The sequence below is a fragment of the Scardinius erythrophthalmus genome, assembly GCF_964197995.2.
Source record: "Scardinius erythrophthalmus genome assembly, chromosome: 6".
NCBI classification, from domain to species: domain Eukaryota; kingdom Metazoa; phylum Chordata; class Actinopteri; order Cypriniformes; family Leuciscidae; genus Scardinius; species Scardinius erythrophthalmus.
The window spans coordinates 37,351,348-37,372,552 of NC_138226.1; the positions used below are offsets into that span (position 1 = coordinate 37,351,348).

The 21,205-nt window shown below is 37.4% G+C and overlaps 1 protein-coding gene across 1 annotated transcript in view; it reads right to left on the minus strand.

Moving 5' to 3' along the window:
- The window catches only part of mylka (myosin, light chain kinase a), a 167,075-nt gene that overhangs the window by 32,717 nt on the left and 113,153 nt on the right, over positions 1 to 21,205 (minus strand). The window contains exons 19-20 of the mRNA XM_081367970.1: positions 2,358 to 2,405; positions 1 to 128 (exon numbers count right to left, since the gene is read on the minus strand). Coding sequence (XP_081224096.1) covers positions 1 to 128; positions 2,358 to 2,405 — 176 coding nt within the window. The remainder of the gene's footprint in view (positions 129 to 2,357; positions 2,406 to 21,205) is intronic.

Sequence of the window (21,205 nt, forward strand, 5' to 3'; positions counted from 1 at the left end):
TGGTTTGCGGAACTTGAGCCAGGTGCAGCTGATGGGCAGTGCTCCAGTGAACTTACACAGCAGACTGACCTCTTGGCCCGCCAAGATCTTCATATCATCAGGAAACTGCAGGATCTGAGGAGGAGCACCTAACACACAATCCACTTGTAGAATTTAGGCTAAATTTACAGTATGTTCGCCACAAGATCCATGTGCTCTTACAGGGGTTAAAAATGTATTGAAAGTGCACAACAGACTTTCATGTCACTTCCCGGTTTGTTTCCAAGGTGAAAAAAATTAGGGGAATATTTTTTTTTATTAGCTTGTTATGACATTAGCTATGTTTCCATCCAGCAATTTTACGTGCATTTTGAGAGATTGCATAAAAACGCTCTATGGAAATTTAAAAAATGCACATAAAAAAAAAAAAAAAAAAACTTTTGCACTCAACTGAGGTGGATAAATTTATCCAATATGAAGACGTGCATAAACTACGGTGTAAACACATTAATTGAATAAATTAGTGATGGGTCGATCATGAACAATTTGTTCATTTTAAACAAATCTTTATGACTCGGCAACAAAGAGTTGTCTCAGAGAGTGACATAATTAGCTTTTTTCTTACAGTTATGTGATGCGTTTCTGGTCTCAAATTTCTTACAATTTATACATTTGTGAATTTCTGTTATGATGGTTCTTTGATGAAAGAACGACTCAGACCCCAAGACTCGAGAGGTAAACTAATATATTCTGTTTCCGGTACAGACTGCATACCTTCAGCCTATGGGCATGTGACATGACAAAAGAACGAATGACTCGGATCAGAAGGTGAGGTAAACTAACAGACTGAATATCCTGAAGATCCAGCTAAGCAATGAATTAATCATTTCTGTTTGTCATACTTTGACCTCGGATGCAGTATAGTTTTTTGTTATTTCTACATGTGATCAAAGTTTGCGTAAGTTGATGTGTTGTGGAATCTGGCTATTAACATGTAACATTTTAATTATATACTGCTGAAATGAACAAAATTACTTTTAATTTTGATTTTGCTGGAAGAGACAGTCACATGACTTTCCATCAACAGTGGTTGTGATTGGATAACTTGGCTAACCAATGGATCAGTTTCATTACACAGCATCTCAAACGTTGGTTTGATCATCCTGAAATGCCTAAACCAAAGTCTGTTATTAGAATATTGTGGTTTTAAAAAAAGTTTAATTCGCACACTCTGAGACGCAAGTAATTTATGATGGAGTAAAAAAGAGCCACTGTGGCTTCCATTTTTATTACAGATATTTTGCGGCAATTTTCCAGGAAGTGACGATTTTGTTCTCTTGAACACATGGGATGGAATCACTTCTTTATTCGCAAACATTTTATGCGATATTCCAATTTTTAAATCTGCACCTTGGATGGAAACATAGGTACTGATGACATGAGTTAAAAGACTGGATATAACTTTGTATTCTATCTCTCCCAGTCGCATGCAAAGTCCAAGATAAACTTTTTGCTACTTTTCCCCATGGAAAGTGTAAAGTAGTTAGCTATTGTTAACAAATTAAACTTTATTGTAAAGAGTTACCAACATTTCTTAACAGCCATGAAATATCTTTACATTATTTTTATTATATATATTGTTTACCATGTGATTAGTTCTTCACTTTTCCTTGCCCCTCAATTGACAAAACGTAAAAAAAAAAAAAAAAAGTAAAATAAATGAATATAAAACATAAACCATGGTTATAGTTATACTTTCAAAACAGTATATTAGTTGCAGAATTTAAATGTTTAATCATGGTGCTGTACTTGCCTGCTAGACTTCCATTGTATGTGTATTACTATACCACTGGGGTGCTCATTCCTGTTCCTGGAGATCTACCTATCTGGGGTGCGTTTCCCAAAAGCATCGTTGGCCAACTATGATTGCAATTACCATTGAACTCTTTTGGTAACGACGGAACTTGCGACCATAGTTGGCTTTGGGAAACACACCCCTGCAGAGTTCAGATCCAGCCCTGATCTAACACACCTGTCTGTAATTATCAAGTGTTTGTAAAGATCTTAATTAGTCGGTTCAGTTGTACTTGGTCAGGGTTGGAGCTGAACTTTGGATTGGGCACCATATAATATATTCTTTTTTCAAAATATATATATATATATATATATATATATATATATATATATATATATATATATATATATTTTTTTTTTTTTTTTTTTTTTCACAATATTTTCTTTGGTTGTACAAACTGAGGGACACAATAATTATCTGTTGAAATCAACAACATGTCACAAAAATAGCTTAAGTTGTGTACTGTTTATTTAACCCAACATGTATCTTTAAACTACGCAGATGATGACTGATTTGATCCTACCTTGTTTAGCCAGTGTTTTGGGTGGGGGTTTCTTTATTTTAGCCTCACCTGAAGTGAAAGACACAGAAATAAACACAGATGAGATACCACATGACTTTCAATTAACACAGAGAAAATGGGCTCAACATACAATCTCAGTCCAGAGAACTGATCATAAAACATCAGCCTAAAATGTTGGAATTTCCCTATGTAAGCAATTTCATACATTCTACAGTTGTGCTATTTTCAAGTCTCTCGTATCATTCCACACTCTCTTTATTCTTACACAATAAAATATTTCAAAATCAACTTCAATTGCATGTCCATTTCTAATTGGGGGACTGGCTGGCTGTACATTATCCCTTACTTATTTTATACCAAAATGGTTTTGTTAATACTTCACATCAGCTTTCAAGTCACACACACACACACACGCGTTGGGTTTACATGTTATGTATGGGAACAATCAACAATCTATAGAAATAATGATTTTTATACTGTACAAACTGTATATTCTATCTTCTTACCCTAAACCTACCCATCACAGAAAACCTTCTGTATTTTTACACTTTCAAAAAACATCATTTAGTATGATTTATAAGCTGTTTTCTTCATGGGGACCAAAAATTTCCCCACAAGGACAAGGATTTAATATATTGCCATTGTGGTGGGGTCGTTTTGTTCCCATAACGTAGGGTTTACCAGGACCACACACACACACACACACACACACACACACACACACACACACACACACACACACACACACACACACACACACACACACACACACACACACACACACACACACACATAAATGTTAACATCAGCCACCAGATCTACTCACAGAATCTAGTGTATTTGAGAGAACATGCACTCTCACGTTTACAAAATGGTAAAAGGGAGGGTGGAATGAGAGGAAAGGAGAGATGTTTTTCTTTGGATGTACTAGGAGAGATCAGCTGCTAAGGTTCTTTGCTCTTTGCCTTTTTTGGTCATACTAAAAATATCCCCAACAAGAATCCAGGAAATAGCTTTTGCCACTATTTATTTTACATCTGATCGCTGTCATGAAACAATGTGATGGCAAGGCCAACAAACACAAGCCTAGAGCTGCATCACTGGCAATGAAGCTATTCTGATCTGAAGCAATGTCAAACTTCTGAGGAGTTTTTCTGTCAGTTGTAAGACATTCCAATCTCATCCCTCTCTGAGAGGCCATTCTCTCATTCCTCTCTCTTTTTCTCTGTAGCCGTGGAAATGAAAACATCCTCTTTCCAACACAAAACTATTTTTGTTTCATTGAGCATTCACCTGAATCCATAAAATTTGGACAAAACACATCTCAAACTGAGTTTATGAACAGAGATTATAACGAAGCTGATCAGATCTTCCTATCTGTCCTTTCATTATAAATCAATTGTAGTAGCAACACATATATAGAACCTTCAACCCCCAACTGAGACTCACACAAGACACAGTATAACCTGCTATTTAGGAAGACTAGCAGGCTGTGACATTTTAGGGCTGTTGAGGCAACATGATCATGAGTATCCTTATGGATTTTATGTAAAGTGTAGTTTTAGCACATGTTGGACACTAAAGTCACACTTAAAAGTTGTTTTTGAATTATATATAAAATATCAAGCCAAGTGGCATCTGTCAAAGTCAAGCCAATGTTCATTTTTTCATTTTTTTTCCCCAAAACTTTTAGCCACTGTTTAACTCAAGATCTCTAATTAGTCTCAAGGTAATTTTATGAAGTCAGTTCACACTACTGGTGAAGTTCATTGTATTACCAATAAACATGTTCCACAAAGTTTGACACCCAAAAAGTGTCCAGGACTTTTTGTCTTTACTTTGAACAATATATTTCATGTATCATATTTTAAAACTTTTTTGTAAAATTGATTGGTTGACATCTGCACTTCTATATTTCTTTAAAAGAAATGCCACTTGTTTTGATATTTTGTTATACAATGTAAATTGATTTGTATAATTGCATTCTGGCTTAAGAGTCCAAATGTGTTTTGGGGCCATAATATATTTTTGTAAGTTTGTATAGACAGCTAAAATATAAACCTTAGTTGACAGCATCTAAAATGTAAGCATTTTACATAAACATTTTTTTTTAGAGATGTTTAGGTACATTGAATATTGGAATAACTGGATTTAATAGGTTAATTTTATTGTAATCTACCTACCTTTATGGGAACTTCAGGGCCCTAATTTCACCATCCTATGAAAATCCTATTTAACACCCCCTTAAAACTTCTAATAGGGAACAGTGGTCTATTATTCAACCTTACTAAACTCTCGTAAAGGGAGGAGGCCTACAGAGCTCAACCTGCTGCCCATAGAGCGATGGCCTAAACGACATTCACAAAATGGAGGCCTATGACCATAAGAGCACAAAAGAGCGCACTTACTACCAAACCCGACACCAGACCTACAGAAGGGTTCCAAATTAAGTATTATAAAAATAAAGTATTATATTAGCAGATATGGAGCAGACAGACTACTAATACTTTAATGACTTGTAGTTGACATGTAGTAGCAATTCTACAACTGTAGTAGAAGTAGAATAGAGCTGTTAGTAGAATATCTAAAAAGTGGACAATCATATAAAGTTACCAAACTAAAAAACAAAAACTTAGATGTATGATGAATGACAATAAGGCTTCAAGAGTTGGAAGTATAGTCCAGTTGTACTGTTGTGCTCCTGGGTTTGACTGTTCAGCCAACAAATCATCAAAATACTTTCCAATAAATTGGAAAAATAATAATAATAAAAAAAAACAACAGTCTACTCACTGTAAATGTGCAAAAGAAGATTTTCTTACATATTATGCATGCCTGAGTTTATGGTAATGTTATGTTAGTAGCATAATAAACAAATGAACTCAGTATAAGTAACTACACATGGTAGTAGAGGGTAATCCTGAGCTCAAATTAAGGTGTTTCTCATTTATTCTGCATGCTGAGCTATCCGTCTTAGGACCAGATTTACTAAACAGTGCAAATTAGCGTGAGAGCGCAATTCCAAAAAGTGACAATGGGAGTGGAAAGTTCTGCATGTGATCTACTGACGACACACAAATCAAAGAACACAGATGCAGTCAGATCATTTCCATAACGACCAATGCAATTTACCAGTTAGCGTCTGGTTTAAGACGTGCTTTTTTTAGGTGGTAAATTTTGCATCTGAAAGGGAAACACCTCCAAATGCATATGCAACAAGTTCAGCCGCAAAAGTCCACGCCTTTTCAGCGCAAATTTTTCACTGTGTGTCTTTAGTAATTCCTGACAATAGGTTTTTAACGGCAAAAGAGGGTTTACGCTGTCGCAAGCTGTCAGTAAATCTAGCCCATAGTATTAAAGCAAGTTCTTACTTGCCCAACAATGCAACATTTCCAACAGTATGACATTGGCTGTTTAATTTAAAATGTTGGGATTATGTTCACAATGCCCAAACAAACAATAAACATACAGATCCAAAAAATTAAATAAAATAACCTTTGTGGTTAGGCGTTTGTTTACTGTGTGACTGTGAACCAGACTTTTTTGAGCTTGCCTTGGTATGAAAGCATATTCTTTGGACATAAATTTAAATCACAGGATTATTAGACAAATATGGAACAAGTGAGTAAAGACAAAGGTAGAGCAAATGCTTTAGGATAATGCTGGAAATGCTGAAACATCACACAGACACACACATAGGCCATCCCACTTCCATATTTCATAATGTTTAGGCTTTAGGCCACAGGATCAAACGTATCTGTTTAAAAGCCTGACAACCTGAAGACACTTAGAACACAGATAATCTCTGCCCTCCACTGCTTCAACAAATCACACCACTTCACACTGTCAACCACTGCAGAAAATAACCAGACAAAAAGACAGACAGAGAAAGCAGGAAACAGATCACTGTTGCTATCTTTAACATTGCTTCATCATGTTATAAATGATCAAAAAAAGCAGGTGAATTAATGTAATCACTGAAACATCTGCATGGTGATGTACTGAATGGTGATGTACTGTATAGAGAGACATAATAGAAATTAGAGCTTGTATTTAAAAGTTCTGTATACAATATGACATAGTAGAAGATATGAAAAGAGGAGAGCGTTTAATGACCAGAATTTCTTCACGGTAAATGAAGTGTCCTGTTATACTTATTACTAACATGGAAAGGTCTGCCGCAAAACGGTTACATGATTGATTTTATTGGCTTCCCTTATCATCCTGCTGCTTAATTGCTTGCACTTGTGAAAAATAACTACAGGTCTACAAAAAAAAGAAACATTTGTATTGTTTAAATTTACATTGAATGCAATTAGCTGAACTTTAAAGTGTTTTTTTTGACCCACTTAGTTAAGACTTAAGTATATTTATACAGTAAGTCATTTCATAATTAAGTTGTTTATTGTTTTAGTTTCGTTTTTTATTTATTTTTTTATTCATTGTCAAATGTACAATACTGACTAAAATGTCATTTTAATGTAATTTCTCTTGAAACTTGTAAATCGTGTTTTTAAATATATGGTCATACTTTATATTAGATGACTTTAACTGCTATGTACTTACGTGATAAAAAGAAAATAGTTTAATACAATGTACTTACTTATTGGGCCTTATCTTGCACCCAGCGCAATTGACTTTGTACACCGACGCATGCACCCGCATGCGTCGGTGTTTCCTATTTTGCACCCGCGCAAAGCGCGCTTTTCCCTCCACAGAAGCACGTCGCTAAACTACGGAATGAACTTGCGCTCCCTGGGCGGTTCAGCGCAAAAAAGGAGGCGTGTTCCGGCGCAAACGTTCCTTCATGCTATTTTGCAGGTTTAGAAAACAATTGCGCCACTATCCACGCCCGTTTCGGCAGGATGTGACACAGAGGGCGCGGAGCGTCCATACATTGGGTATGTCGTCACTCTAGGTCTCGCTCGATAGGCTCAAGCAGTTGCCAGCAGACCAGCCAATAGGCGCGCGAGCTGTCTCTCCTATGCCTGTATGCTGCAGCAACGCATTTTACATTAATACAAAATTAAAGGATAATTTTTTGGCTTCAGTATTCTCGTGGAAAATGATTTTCCCCCTAGCGTATTCTACGCAGTACTCGTTCCTTTCTCTAGAGAGAACCGAGGTTACGTTAGTAACCGAGTACGTTTTGTCCATGTTTAGTTTCAGAAAATTTTAATTGAGCCAATCTTTTTCATGCACGCAAGCAGAGATTTTGTCAGTTTGGGCAGATAGAGCTGGTAGAGAAGGTGTACAGATAGTGTATATTTGGATGTGATAATCCAAAATTGATACAAATCTATTCTAAAATGCATTCTAAAAGTATTAAAACAATGACGTGTAAGATCTGACCCAGAGGTAGTATGTCAATTATGAATAATAATGGCCCGAGAACGGATCCCTGGGGGACACCTTGCTTCAGCGGGACAGTAGGTGATCGAAAATCCTGAACTGAAATGAAGAATTGTCTGTCAGAGAGATAGGAAGAAAACCAAGAAAGAGCAGTAGCAGAAATACCCACATCCGAGAGGCAAGAAATAAGTAATTCATGGGAGACGGTTTCGAAGGCAGAGCTAAGGTCAAGTAGCAGAAGTATAGACAGAGAACCAGTCACCAGAAAGTAATAGAACATTCACTACCTTAACAAGTGCAGTTTCAGTACTATGAAGTGGGCGAAAACCAGGATCAAAGAGATTATTTTCAACTAGAAAAGTACATTTGAAATAATTATATAGAACTGATGGATCAAGGTTAGGTTTCTTGAGAACAGGGGTAACTGCAGCAGTTTTGAGTGGCAGAGGGAATAAAGCAAAGGTAAGAGATGCATTGATAAAATGAGAAATAGGTGCAGAGATGACAGAATGACAAAGTTTCAGGAGAGAAGTAGGAGCAGGGTCAAGTCGACCGGATGATGAATTGGATCTCAAAATTAACTCAGAAACAGAAGATGGAGTCAGAGAAAAGAAAGTCAGGGACTGACCAGATAGATTTGACGAATAGCTTTGTAACATCATTAGAGAATCACCGGTAGAAGGCATCTGTCTTTTCTAGCAAGTGAATAAGGAAGGAACAGAAAAGCTCATCTGAAGCTAGAGCATCATGGGATGGAGGCTTGATGAGCTTGTCTATTGTGTTAAATAATGCTTTTGGCCTGTTGCTTGATTTGTTAATGTTGGCAGAGACAAAACTAGAACGAGCCCAGTTCAAAGCAGATTTGTATTTTATGAGATGCTCAATTAAAGCTAAATATTGAACAGTGAGGCCAGTTTTCCTGTAAAGACGCTCAAGCCGTCTACCAGTAGCCTTTAGGATACGAAGCTCAGGGGTGTACCAAGGAGAAGGGTGGGTGAAAGGGACACTTTCTGGTCTTAACAGGAGCATGCTCCTGCAAAATTAAAAAATGATGGAGTGATAGTTAGATAATATCAGGGAGGGAGAAGAAAAATCAAAGACATCAGAAAGATTCAAAGAAACAATGGCGGTGCAAAATGATGCAGTATCAACAGTTTCACGAGTTCACATCTACATATAATTAATACAATAAGTTTATGCGTATTTGGCGTGCTGTCCGGGGGGAGGGCTCCGAGCTCGGAGTTAGGCCCGAACCCAAAGTACTCCCCCCAGTTGGTAAGAGCAGATGGAAATGGAAGTGTAGATGGAACTGGAAGTGTAGATGGAACTGGAAGTGAGGAGATGGGGTGGAGGAGGGATGCTGACAAACTTTCAATTAACAGAGACAGGTCTGCTGTGAATTTATACTCTGTCATTGAGTTGATTACTGATTAATCAACAGCTGTGCATGATTTGGTTAATTATCTGAACCTGCTCCTCCCGAACTTTGTTAAATAAAACCTCATTTTGAGATTGCGATTGGATATAACAGTCATAGGACATTTTTTATGCTTAGGCAAGCTTAGGCTAAAACCAATAAATTTATGATCAGAGATACCAGTGTCAGAAGAAGAGATGGAAGAGATATCAACCCCTGATGTACAGATCAAATCAAGGATATAACAATGCGTATGAGTAGGAAAATTAACATTCTGAGTCTGATTAAATCCGTGTATCATTTGTTCAGTCGTTTTTTATTTAATATTGAAAGTAGAAAAATGAGAAAATAGTTCCATTTTAGATTTTTCATTTTTTCCATAAAAAAAAAAAAAAAAAAAAACAAGAATTCAGCTTAATTTTTCGTTTTCTTACTTCCGCTCAATTTCATTTCGCTTCTGTGCTCAGTCTGAGACAGCGCAATAGCTTTCCGTTTTCCTCCGGCCTGAAAACAGCCGGCCAATCAACGAACAGAGGGCGGGCTGAGAGCCGTGGCGTAGACGCTGATTGTACCGTGGATGCGTAGATTTACTTCACATAATCTGCAAAAGTCGTTCACAGACATGTTCACTCCGGTATTTCGCTCGATGGTTTTGTTTTCGCATCATACATGTGTTTACAGTGGAAGTTAGATGCGGCTGAGCATGCGCATAACACGCCATAACCAAACGTTATGTGATTGGCTTACAGGTAACCAATGATTTTAAACTTCAGACAAGCGCCCCCCGCGAGAAAGAAAACGCTTTTCAATTATGCCATGCCAGACTCTGTCTACGAAGCAAAACGAAGTAGCAGAGTTTGGTATTACCAGGCTAGAAAAATGAATAAACAGCTTGAATATTCGATTTCTACACGGGCGGGAATGAAACGCCCCTTTCCTCTGATTTGTCAGCCGAAGATCAAACTGTCCCGTCATCAGTTCTTCCTCAGTTCTGCACTGCAGAATAAGAGTCCTCCATTGTGTGGATTCTTAACGCGTTTATTGCAACTACATTTCATCTTTTTTTTCATCAAACAACCAGACTAACAAATGGTTTGACACAACCCATACTGGGGAATAGACTAGACAGGGCTTTCTTCTTTGTAGATATAAATTCACCTACGCTTTGCATCAGCTGGTTATGCAGGGTAAATGACGGCTGTTAGCCTACCATGGTCGCCCTCGCCCCGTAATTTTTTTTTTAAATAATAAATGAAGATAAAAATCATTATAATTGGTTGTAAATTAAATATTTGTAACACTAACACAAAAAGAAAAGAACAATGCATTCACTATATAATAGGCCTATATTAAACGCATGAACTGTCATTAAGACTGACTATCTAACAACCGGAGAACAGAGAACAACAGAGATATTAAAATACATAGGCCTACTCTTCTGAGTTTTATGATGTAGGCCTTGTGTTTTATTAAAATGTATTAATTTATATCTCAAAGACGCTTGTGCACAGCATTTATATCTCAAAGACGCTTGTGCGCAGCGCACCGGTCATGTTGAGAGGGAAACAAACGCATTTTATTATTAGCCTATTCAGAAATAGTGTAAAAGACTGGTAAATAAAATACTTGACATTAACATTATAAACACTATTAATAACATATAGGCTATGTCTATGCGTATTTTACTTCCCCTTACTGTAGCCTATGTCAAATCCTTAAATGAATGGTATTCAGAAAACAACAAGAATGAAAAATAAGTATAGCCACGTATAATAAAAATATAACCTACCTAATAGCTTATAATAATAGCCTATTGTGTCCTTTATTATAAACAACATTTAGCCTATTTTAAACGGCAAGCCTAAACTTTATTTTAATCGAAACTGAAACTGTACGGACATTGGTTTCGCGCATCTCTCATTCGGTCCAAAGTTTCCATATTTGCAATGTAACATTTGGATGCTAACTAGTAATGTAAAGAAGGCTTCATACTTCAGTCGAGTCCAAATATACACGTATAGGCTAAATCATCATCTTCACAGCAAGGGAAATGAGTTTGGAATAACAGCAAGTAGGACTGTGCGGCACAGCCTTTATATTGTACAAAATACCAATTAAATTAAGCAGAATAACTTTTTATAAATTTGTCTGACTGTGTTTTATTTTAATAATGAACAGGCTGCGATGTCAAGTTAGCAATACCAGAAGTGAACTGATAATAGCCTAGATGTTGTGTGAGCGAGCGATGCGCCGGCGCCATCACTTGGATTTGTTGCTCAGCAAGGGAAATAACTTAATATTCTGTCGTTTAATACTCTGTCATTCGAAACAGTAAAATTTATATTTGTATTTGTGTACATTTAAAATGACTACAAAATGTCATGCCTTTGAAAAATAAAGAAAACAACATGATGCGCTGCTTTACTGCGTCTCAGTCTCCTTGAACATCTTTCTGGCGCACACCAAAAATGAACCAAAATAGAGTGAATAGCCTTCTGACGCGCCTACTTTTCTTTGTTTTCAAGTAGCAGGGAACCGTCGCAACTCTGTCATCATTATGTTAAGCCCGCCCCGCCTACTCTATACACGATGTGATTGGCCCGACCCAATTTAGGTTTTTACAGCTCCAAAAGTCAACAGAGAGTTGCTAGACTACCCTGGCTGCAAAATAAATTTTGCTGCCGCTAGGGGTGCGTCTAGATTTCTAGGCTACATTATATAGTCACTTAGGAATAAAACACAGCGTGGTTCATGATAAAAAAAAATAAAAAATAAATAAAAGTGACTTTACAGTTCGGAAAATAGGAAAATAGCAGACCCCTGGCACTTGAGAACTCTGGTCTACAAAGAAGAAAGCCCTATCTAGTCTATCCCTGTCGAGCCATTCGTTAGTCTGGTTGTTTGATGAAAAAAAAGTTGAAATGTAGTTGCAATAAACGCGTTAAGAATCCACACCACGGAGGACTCTTATTCTGCAGTGCAGAACTGAGGAAAAACTGATGACGGGACAGTTTGATCTTCGGCTGACAAATCAGAGGAAAGGGGCGTTTCATTCCCGCCCACGTGTAGAAATCGAATATTCAAGCTGTTTATTCATTTTTCTATCTTAAAACGAAAAACGGAAACTAAAGCTGAATTCTTTTTCGTTTTTTTGAAAAAGATGAAAAAACGAAATAGGAACCGTTTTCTCATTTTTCTACTTTCAATATTAAATAAAAAAAACGACTGAACGAATGATACACGGATTTGATTAAAACATTCAAAATTAGACAGTAATTGATAAGTGTTAAAGCAAACAGCATCAACATGAATATTGAAGTCACCGAAAAGGAGAAAGGGAAAGGAAAATGAACAGGCAAGGGTCAAAAGTTCCCTGGGTTCAGAAAAAAAAGTTAGACAAAGCCTTAGTAGGATGATAGACCAAGATAATTATGAGAGAGTCAGCCTTCACTACCATATATTCAAATGTATTAGTGTCGTGAAAATCTAATTGTGTGAGTCGAAGGTTATCTCGATATATGACAGCAAGGCCACTACTGTTCAGAGGTGGACAAAGTACACAACTTCCTTACTTGAGTGAAAGTACAGATGCTACTGGTCAAATATAACTCTGTTACAAGTAAAAGTTGTAAAGATCGATTTTTACTTAAGTAAAAGTACAGAAGTACTTGTTTTTAAAAGTACTTAAGTATCAAAAGTTAAAAGGAAATGTTAATGCATTGTTTTAATGTTGTTGCATTGTTGTATGTAATACTTAAAGTACTTTATATGCCTCTGAATCTATGCCTGCCTACCTATCCTCATATCAATATCAAATTTATTTCTAGAACACAGTTCCAGTATAGTGGGATTGAATGTGAGATTGAATAAGTGCACTCAATAACGTCCACAATGGTTTCGGACACACAAATGGCTGTTCCCTCAAATAGTGCCGTATTTAAAGTTTTTTGGCTTTCAGTATGAATATGTTTGCCTTACTGTCTTACTGTAGCTAGTGTGGCCCAAAACAATGACAAAATTCACATTTAGAAGACCAAACTCAACTTTGAAAATGAAAATCAGGTTGATGTCAGAATTCAACGCCAGATTGACATTAATCTCCAACGTTGGACAGAGCGCAGCAGTGCTAAAGTATGCGCATGCGTCGCGTCTGAGCGCGTTGTTGTCTTTGGAGCTCCATCGATTGATTTATAAATCTTGATTTCTCTTTAAACTCACTTACAACGAACATTTTCTACTTTTCCTCACCTCATAGTTATAACGCGGATTGTTGAGCAGACGCGTCTCAAGCCTTGTGATCCAACGCTGGATACTCTTATAGGTTACGTCCGTGGATCACGGCTGAACGCGTCTTCTCCGCACTCATTTAAGTTACAAACAAACATTTTTTCGCCTATCGTGCGTCTACTCTACACCCGTACCACTGAAAAGACGGATTATATCCAAGACTTAAGCCATAAATTAGTATTAATATTGATAGCACCACTGGTAGCGTCGTTTCTAACTTAACTTACTGTCCATCTGTTAAAATGGCGAATATATCAAATGTAAGTAGTCTACCTTTTGGTGCAGGTGAGGACACATTTGAGCTGCACGCGGTGCAGTCTGAGCTGGAAGCTGTTGAGAAACAGATCCACGACCTTTTAGTAAGAAAAGCCGAGCTGATAGACCGGCGTTTGGCTCTCGAAACATTACGTGCCGAGGCACACAAATCAGAGATTAATGTTACTAACCCGCTGACTCCGACCTCGTCTACTCCGTGCGTTCCTCAACATCGGTCCCGAACGTCGAGGTCGCGATCAGCCATGGTCTCGTTCACTCCGGCTCCAACATGCCATCACGAAGCCTGGATTTTTCCGCAGCGGAAGTCGCGAGTCAGGTCTAGACCAAGAAAACTCTCTCCGACCCTCCCGGTTTTCGAGATATCCACACAAAACCGCTTCTCCCCTCTTCGCGAAACAGAACGCGATGCTGTGATCATCGGCGATTCCATCGTTCGACACGTACACGTTACGTTAAATAAAAGTAAGGTGCATAGTCACTGCTTTCCTGGTGCTCGTGTTTCTGAAATCGCTGCTCACGTTCCCGAGATTCTGAACGAGCGCGTCGGAACCGTTGTCCTGCACGCGGGAGGGGCCGACATCAGACTGCGCCAAACGGAGGTTTTGAAGAAAGACTTCAGGAATCTGATCGATACGGTACGCAGCACATCGCCTGATATAACGATTATTGTGTCAGGACCGCTTCCCACGTATCGACTAGGTCATGAAAAGTTTAGTAGATTATTTGCGCTTAATGAATGGTTAATGTCATGGTGCAATGAGCAGAAACTTCTCTTTGTAAATAATTGGAATCTGTTTTGGGAGCGTCCTAGGCTTTACCGTGCTGATGGCTTACACCCAAGCAGATTCGGATCGGATCTTCTGTCAGATAACATCTCCAAAATGTTAAATACCTTTTGACTAGTAAACAAAAGTCCAAATCATAGTCTCTGCTGCACCAATTTAACTGATATAAATAGTGTAGAACATTGCATAGAAACTGTGTCTATTCCTCGTTTAGTGAGATCAAATCATAAATCTACTGCAGGATCTAGAAAAAATCTAATTGTTATTAAACCAGAAAATGTTGCTATTGGTAATCAAAAACAATTTTTAAAGCTAGGTCTTCTAAACATTAGATCACTCACACCTAAGGCAGTTATTGTAAATGAAATAGTCACAGATAATAGCTTCGATGTACTTTGCCTTACTGAAACATGGCTTAAACCAAATGATTATTTTGGTTTAAATGAGTCTACTCCAGCAGGATACTCCTATAAGCACGAGCCCCGTCTGAATGGTCGTGGCGGCGGTGTTGCAACAATCTATAGAGATTTTCTCAATGTTACTCAGAAAACGGGTTATAAGTTTATTTCATTTGAAGTACTTGTACTAAATGTTACGCTCTTAGATGTTCGAAAAACATCCCTATTATCTCTAGCCTTGGCTACCGTATATAGACCGCCTGGGCCTTACGCTGATTTCCTAAAAGAGTTTGCAGATTTTCTCTCAGACCTATTAGTTAACTTCGATAAAGCATTAATTGTTGGAGACTTTAATATCCATGTAGATAATCAAAATGATGCGTTAGGGGCTGCATTTACAGATTTATTAAACTCCTTTGGGGTCAAGCAAAACATTACCGGACCGACTCATCGATTTAATCATACACTCGATTTAATTATATCACATGGAACCGATCCAACCGATATAGATATCATTCCACAAAGTGACGATGTCACTGACCATTACATGGTAACTTGCATATTACGTACTCCTGTAATATATCATGCTGCGCCGCGTTATCGATTAGGCAGAACAATCCTTCCATCCACCATAGATAATTTTTCAAACAGCTTATCGGATCTGTCTCAGCTGCTCAGTGAACCCAAACAAACAGATGAACTTGAGGAATTAACTAGCACTATGAGCACCATTCTCTCTGGATCATTGGATATTGTTGCGCCTATTAGATTAAAAAAGGTCAGAGAGAAAAGTAAAGCACCATGGTACAACAATACTACGCGTGTTCTAAAGAGAGAAACCCGTAATTTAGAGCGTAAATGGAAACAAACCAACTTAGAGGTCTTTAGAATCGCATGGAAAGACAGTATGTCACGTTATAAAAAGGCCCTAAAAGCGGCCAGGGCTGAGCATCTACGCAAACTAATAGAAAACAACCATAACAATCCTAAGTTCTTATTTAACACCGTGGCGAGACTAACAAATAAACAGATGTCTCCTGAACAAAGTATTCCATTACAGTTTAGTAGTAATGATTTCATGAAGTTCTTCACTGAGAAAATAGAAAACATCAGAACCACAATTGTAAACGTTCAATCCTCAATCGCGCCTTATAATTCAGCCTCAATTATCACGCCGCAAGAACAATTACAGTGCTTTACAACTATAGAACAAAAAGAGTTAAATAAATTTATCATTTCCTCTAAAACAACAACATGTTTATTAGATCCCATTCCAACAAAACTATTGAAAGAAGTGTTACCTGTAGTGGAAGAGCCTCTCCTCAATATTATTAACTCGTCTTTATCTTTAGGTTATGTTCCAAAAACATTTAAACTGGCAGTTATAAAACCTCTCATTAAGAAACCACAATTAGATCCGAATAATCTAGTAAATTATAGACCCATTTCAAATCTACCTTTTATGTCTAAAATACTAGAAAAAGTTGTGTCCGCTCAACTGGGCTCTTTCTTACAAGAAAATGACACCTATGAAAAGTTTCAGTCTGGATTCAGGCCGCATCATAGCACTGAAACTGCGCTCGTTAAAATCACAAATGATTTACTTTTAGCTTCTGACCAAGGCTGTATCTCAATATTAGTTTTACTTGATCTTAGTGCTGCGTTCGATACTATAGATCATACAATACTCTTAGATCGACTACAAAATTATACTGGTGTTCAAGGACAAGCATTAAGCTGGTTTAGATCGTATTTATCTGACCGCTACCATTTTGTTTATTTAAATGGAGAAAAATCTATCATAACTCCAGTAAACTATGGAGTGCCGCAGGGATCTGTGTTAGGCCCTCTATTATTCTCAATATATATGCTACCACTTGGAAATATTATAAGGAAACATGGAATTAGTTTCCATTGTTATGCTGATGACACTCAAATCTATATTTCATCACGGCCAGATGAAAACGCTAAATTATCCAAATTGACAGAGTGTGTTAAAGATATAAAAGATTGGATGACGCATAATTTTCTTTTATTAAATCCAGACAAGACAGAGGTACTACTTATCGGTTCAAAAAACCACCCACAAAACCTCTCACAATACAACTTTAACATAGTAGGATGTCCTGTTACTTCATCCTCTACAGTAAAAGACCTGGGTGTTATATTAGACTGCAACCTGTCTTTTGAAAATCATATTTCATATGTTACAAGAACAGCCTTTTTCCACCTTAGAAACATTGCTAAGCTACGTAATATGCTATCAGTTTCTGACGCAGAAAAGTTAGTTCATGCATTCATGACCTCGAGACTAGATTACTGTAATGCGTTATTAGCCGGTTGTCCTGCATCCTCAATAAACAAGCTACAGTTAGTCCAAAATGCCGCCGCTAGAGTTCTAACTAGATCAAGAAAATATGATCATATAACACCGATTTTATCATCCCTACATTGGTTACCTATAAAGTCCCGTATTAATTACAAGGTATTGCTACTGACTTATAAAGCCCTAAACGGCTTAGCTCCAGTCTATTTAACCGATCTTCTATCGCCCTATAATCCATCGCGCTCTTTAAGGTCACTAAATTCGAGACTTTTGGTCATACCTAGGATATCTAGGTCCACCAAAGGAGGGAGAGCATTTTCACATTTAGCACCAAAACTCTGGAATAGTCTTCCGGATACTGTTCGTTGCTCAGACTCGCTCTCCCAGTTTAAAACTAGATTAAAGACGCATCTCTTCAGCCAGGCATTCATATAATACTTTTAATCCTACAGTTAAATCCGACCTCTAGTTCATAAACGCCAGAGGAGAACTGGCCCCCGACTGAGCCCGGGTTCTCCCAAGGTTTTTTTTTTCTCCATTAGGTCACCTGATGGAGTTTTTCGGTTCCTTGCCACTGTTGCCTTTGGCTTGCTCAGTTGGGGATATTTGGGGATATTTAATTAAATTAATCAATCAACGATACTATTGATCAGCATTACCGAACGTAGACGTTCCACTAGAAACAAACATTGATGTATTGTTCTAATTTATTACTGTGAAGCTGCTTTGATACAACTTGTGAAAAGCGCTATATAAATAAACTTGACTTGACTTGACTTGACGTTGTATTGAGGTTGAAATTGAAAAGTGGGTTGACGTCAGAAACCAACATCAGTCGTGTTCTGACGTCAACCCAACTTTCATTTCCAACCAAAATGCAACCCCTGCAACCAATGTCATCCCCTGACTGACGTTCTACATTCTACTCAAGGACCTTGACAGAATTGTAGTGGAGTAAAAAGTATGATATTTGTCTTTCAAATGTAGTGAAGTTAAAGTAAAAAGTTTCCAGAAAAAAAACAAAAAAGTGTACTTAAGTACAGTACTCAACTAAATGTACTTTGTTACTGTCCACCTCTGCCGTGCAGCCAAGGTCAGGACAGATACTTTTATCCTTCCGGTGCGAGTATGCATGTTACCGGCAGGCAATTGTCTGGACAAGGACGACAATCTGTTGTTAGTCCAGATGCATGGAAGAGCATCAGGCTTAAAGCGAAAGGTACTCTTGAAGAACTCTTACAATTAAGCACACTTCTTTACGTGTAGGCTACAGAAACCTATGAATATTAAAGAGACCACATTGAAAAACTAATGACATCAAAAGAAAGAATAATTTAATCGCAATTACATAATTTATGCACACAAACGTGGCCTTATTATTTTATTTATATTAAATTATCTGCAAGTACAGTTTTTTTTTTAAATATAATTTTAAGATTTGTAGACTAAAAGTCAAACAATTGACGACATTTCTTTTTCACAAGGGAGTTTTTTGCAGTCTTTTACTTTCTTTGAATTGACAGGTTTGTGTTTTTTTTTTTTTTTTTTTTTTTTTACATTTTTCGCCTTTATAACTAAATTAGTAATTGTAGACAAAGTGCACATTCAAAACAATTGAGCACATTTCTTTTTTCACAAGGGAGTATTTAACAGTTGTCTTTTACTTTCTTTGAGTTGACAGGTTTGTGGAATTTTTTTTTACATTTTTCGCCTTTATCTTTATCTAACGAAAAAGAAAGCTTCAAGCCCAGACGTTTCCAAGCAACACAGCAGTAATGATTTTATGAACTTCTTCACTTCACTTCTTCATAATATCAGGGAGAAAATTATAACTATGCAACCGTCTACTACAGTATCGCATCAGGCAGTGCATTTTAGTCTCCCTAAGGAAAAATTTGATTCATTTATTGCTATAAGAGAGGAATAATTTTGCAAACTCGTTAATTCATCTAAATCGACAACATGTATGTTAGACCCTATTCCGACTAAGCTACTGAAAGAGATGCTTCCAGAGGTCATAGATCCTCTTCTTAATATCATTAATTCGTCTTTGTCTCTAGGATACGTACCAAAAACCTTCAAGCTGGCTATGATTAAACCGCTTGTTAAAAAAACGCAACTTGATCCTACAGAATTAGTCAATTACAGGCCGATCTCGAATCTACCTTTTCTGTCAAAGTTACTAGAAAAGGCAGTATCCTCACAACTATGTTCCTTTTTAGAAAGAAATTATATCTGTGAGGATTTTCAGTCCGGATTTAGACCGTACCATAGTACTGAGACAGCTCTCATTAGAGTCACAAATGATTTGCTCTTATCATCCGATCGTGGTTGTATCTCGCTATTAGTGTTACTCGATCTTAGTGCTGCATTTGATACTATTGACCACAACATTCTTTTAAATAGACTAGAAAACCATGTTGGCATTAGTGGAATTGCACTAGCATGGTTTAAATCATACTTATCTGACCGTTATCAGTTTGTAGCAGTAAATGAAGAGATGTCTCATCGATCACAAGTAGAGATGCACCGATTGATCGGCTGGTGACCGGAATTGGCCGATTTTCACGTGATCGGCCGTAACCGGCGACCGGCCGGTCAGTCTGACAAATGCCGATTTTATGCCGGTCTAATGCACTCGGGCGCCGCATAATTAACATCGCGCAACATCAGCATCACACGTGCACACGGAGCACATGTAGAAAACCTCGTGAATTACGTCCGTTCAGACCGCAAGCGCGTATTTTTTTTCGGCGTGCATGTTTATCAATGAGTGCATTCACAACGGAAGCAGGAGCAGCGCGTGAGCGTCAAGCAGGAGCGTCGCGAGCAGTGAAGCGCGTGTTTCGGCGCCGAGTCTATTTGCTGCACTGCTCGCGCTCAATTAAAGGGAAAGCACACTTTTGATGGAAAATAGCCTAAATAGGGTTTCACTAAAAAAGTGCCCAAAATGCACAGAATTTGTGTGTTTTAACAAGAACTGGAGCAGGCTATGTCAGAAAAGAAAACAAAGACTAATATTTATAGAAAATGTACCCTTTAAACTTGTTTTATTATTCAGTTTGTACAAGTGATTGCAATAGGCCTGTGTGTGTGTGCTTTGAGAAATATCTTTATACTGCAAGGCTATATTTATTTTATTTTTTATTTATATAGCCTATTATTTTATTGCCATTCCCTGTTTTCATACAGACGTTTCGTTTGCTATATATAATATAATTATTGGATATTGAATGTGAAAAGGAAATGGTTCTTCCACAACACTGCACTTTAGATGTGTGTGAACTATGCAAATTGTAAAATGTTCTATTACAGAAAAGATATAAAATAAATATTTGTGTGTGCTGTAAAGTGGTTAGAAAAAATGAAATCGGAATCGGCTAAAATCGGTATCGGCAGGTCAAACTTAATGAAAAATCGGAAATCGGAATCGGCCCAGAAAATTGTAATCGGTGCATCTCTAATCACAAGTTCAGTATGGCGTACCACAAGGCTCAGTACTAGGACCGTTGCTGTTCACTCTGTACATGCTACCATTAGGAGATATCATTAGGAAACATGGAATTAGCTTTCACTGTTATGCCGACGATACTCAGCTGTATATTTCTTCAAAACCTAACGAAACTTACCAATTCACAAAACTAACGGAATGCATAGCGGATATAAAAAATTGGATGACTCGTAATTTCCTACTACTTAATTCTGAAAAAACAGAGATTCTAATTATTGGACAAAAAACTTCCTCACGTAATAACCTAGAATACTGTCTAACACTTGATGGCTGCTCTGTTAAGTCTTCGTCGTCGGTTAGGAACCTGGGTGTGCTCTTTGATACCAATCTTTCATTTGAAAGTCACGTGTCTAATATCTGTAAAACTGCATTTTTTCCATCTTAAAAATATATCTAAATTACGCCATATGCTCTCATTGACAAATGCGCAACAATTAGTTCATGCTAGATTATTGTAATGCTCTACTGGTTGGTTGCCCTGCACGCTTAATAAACA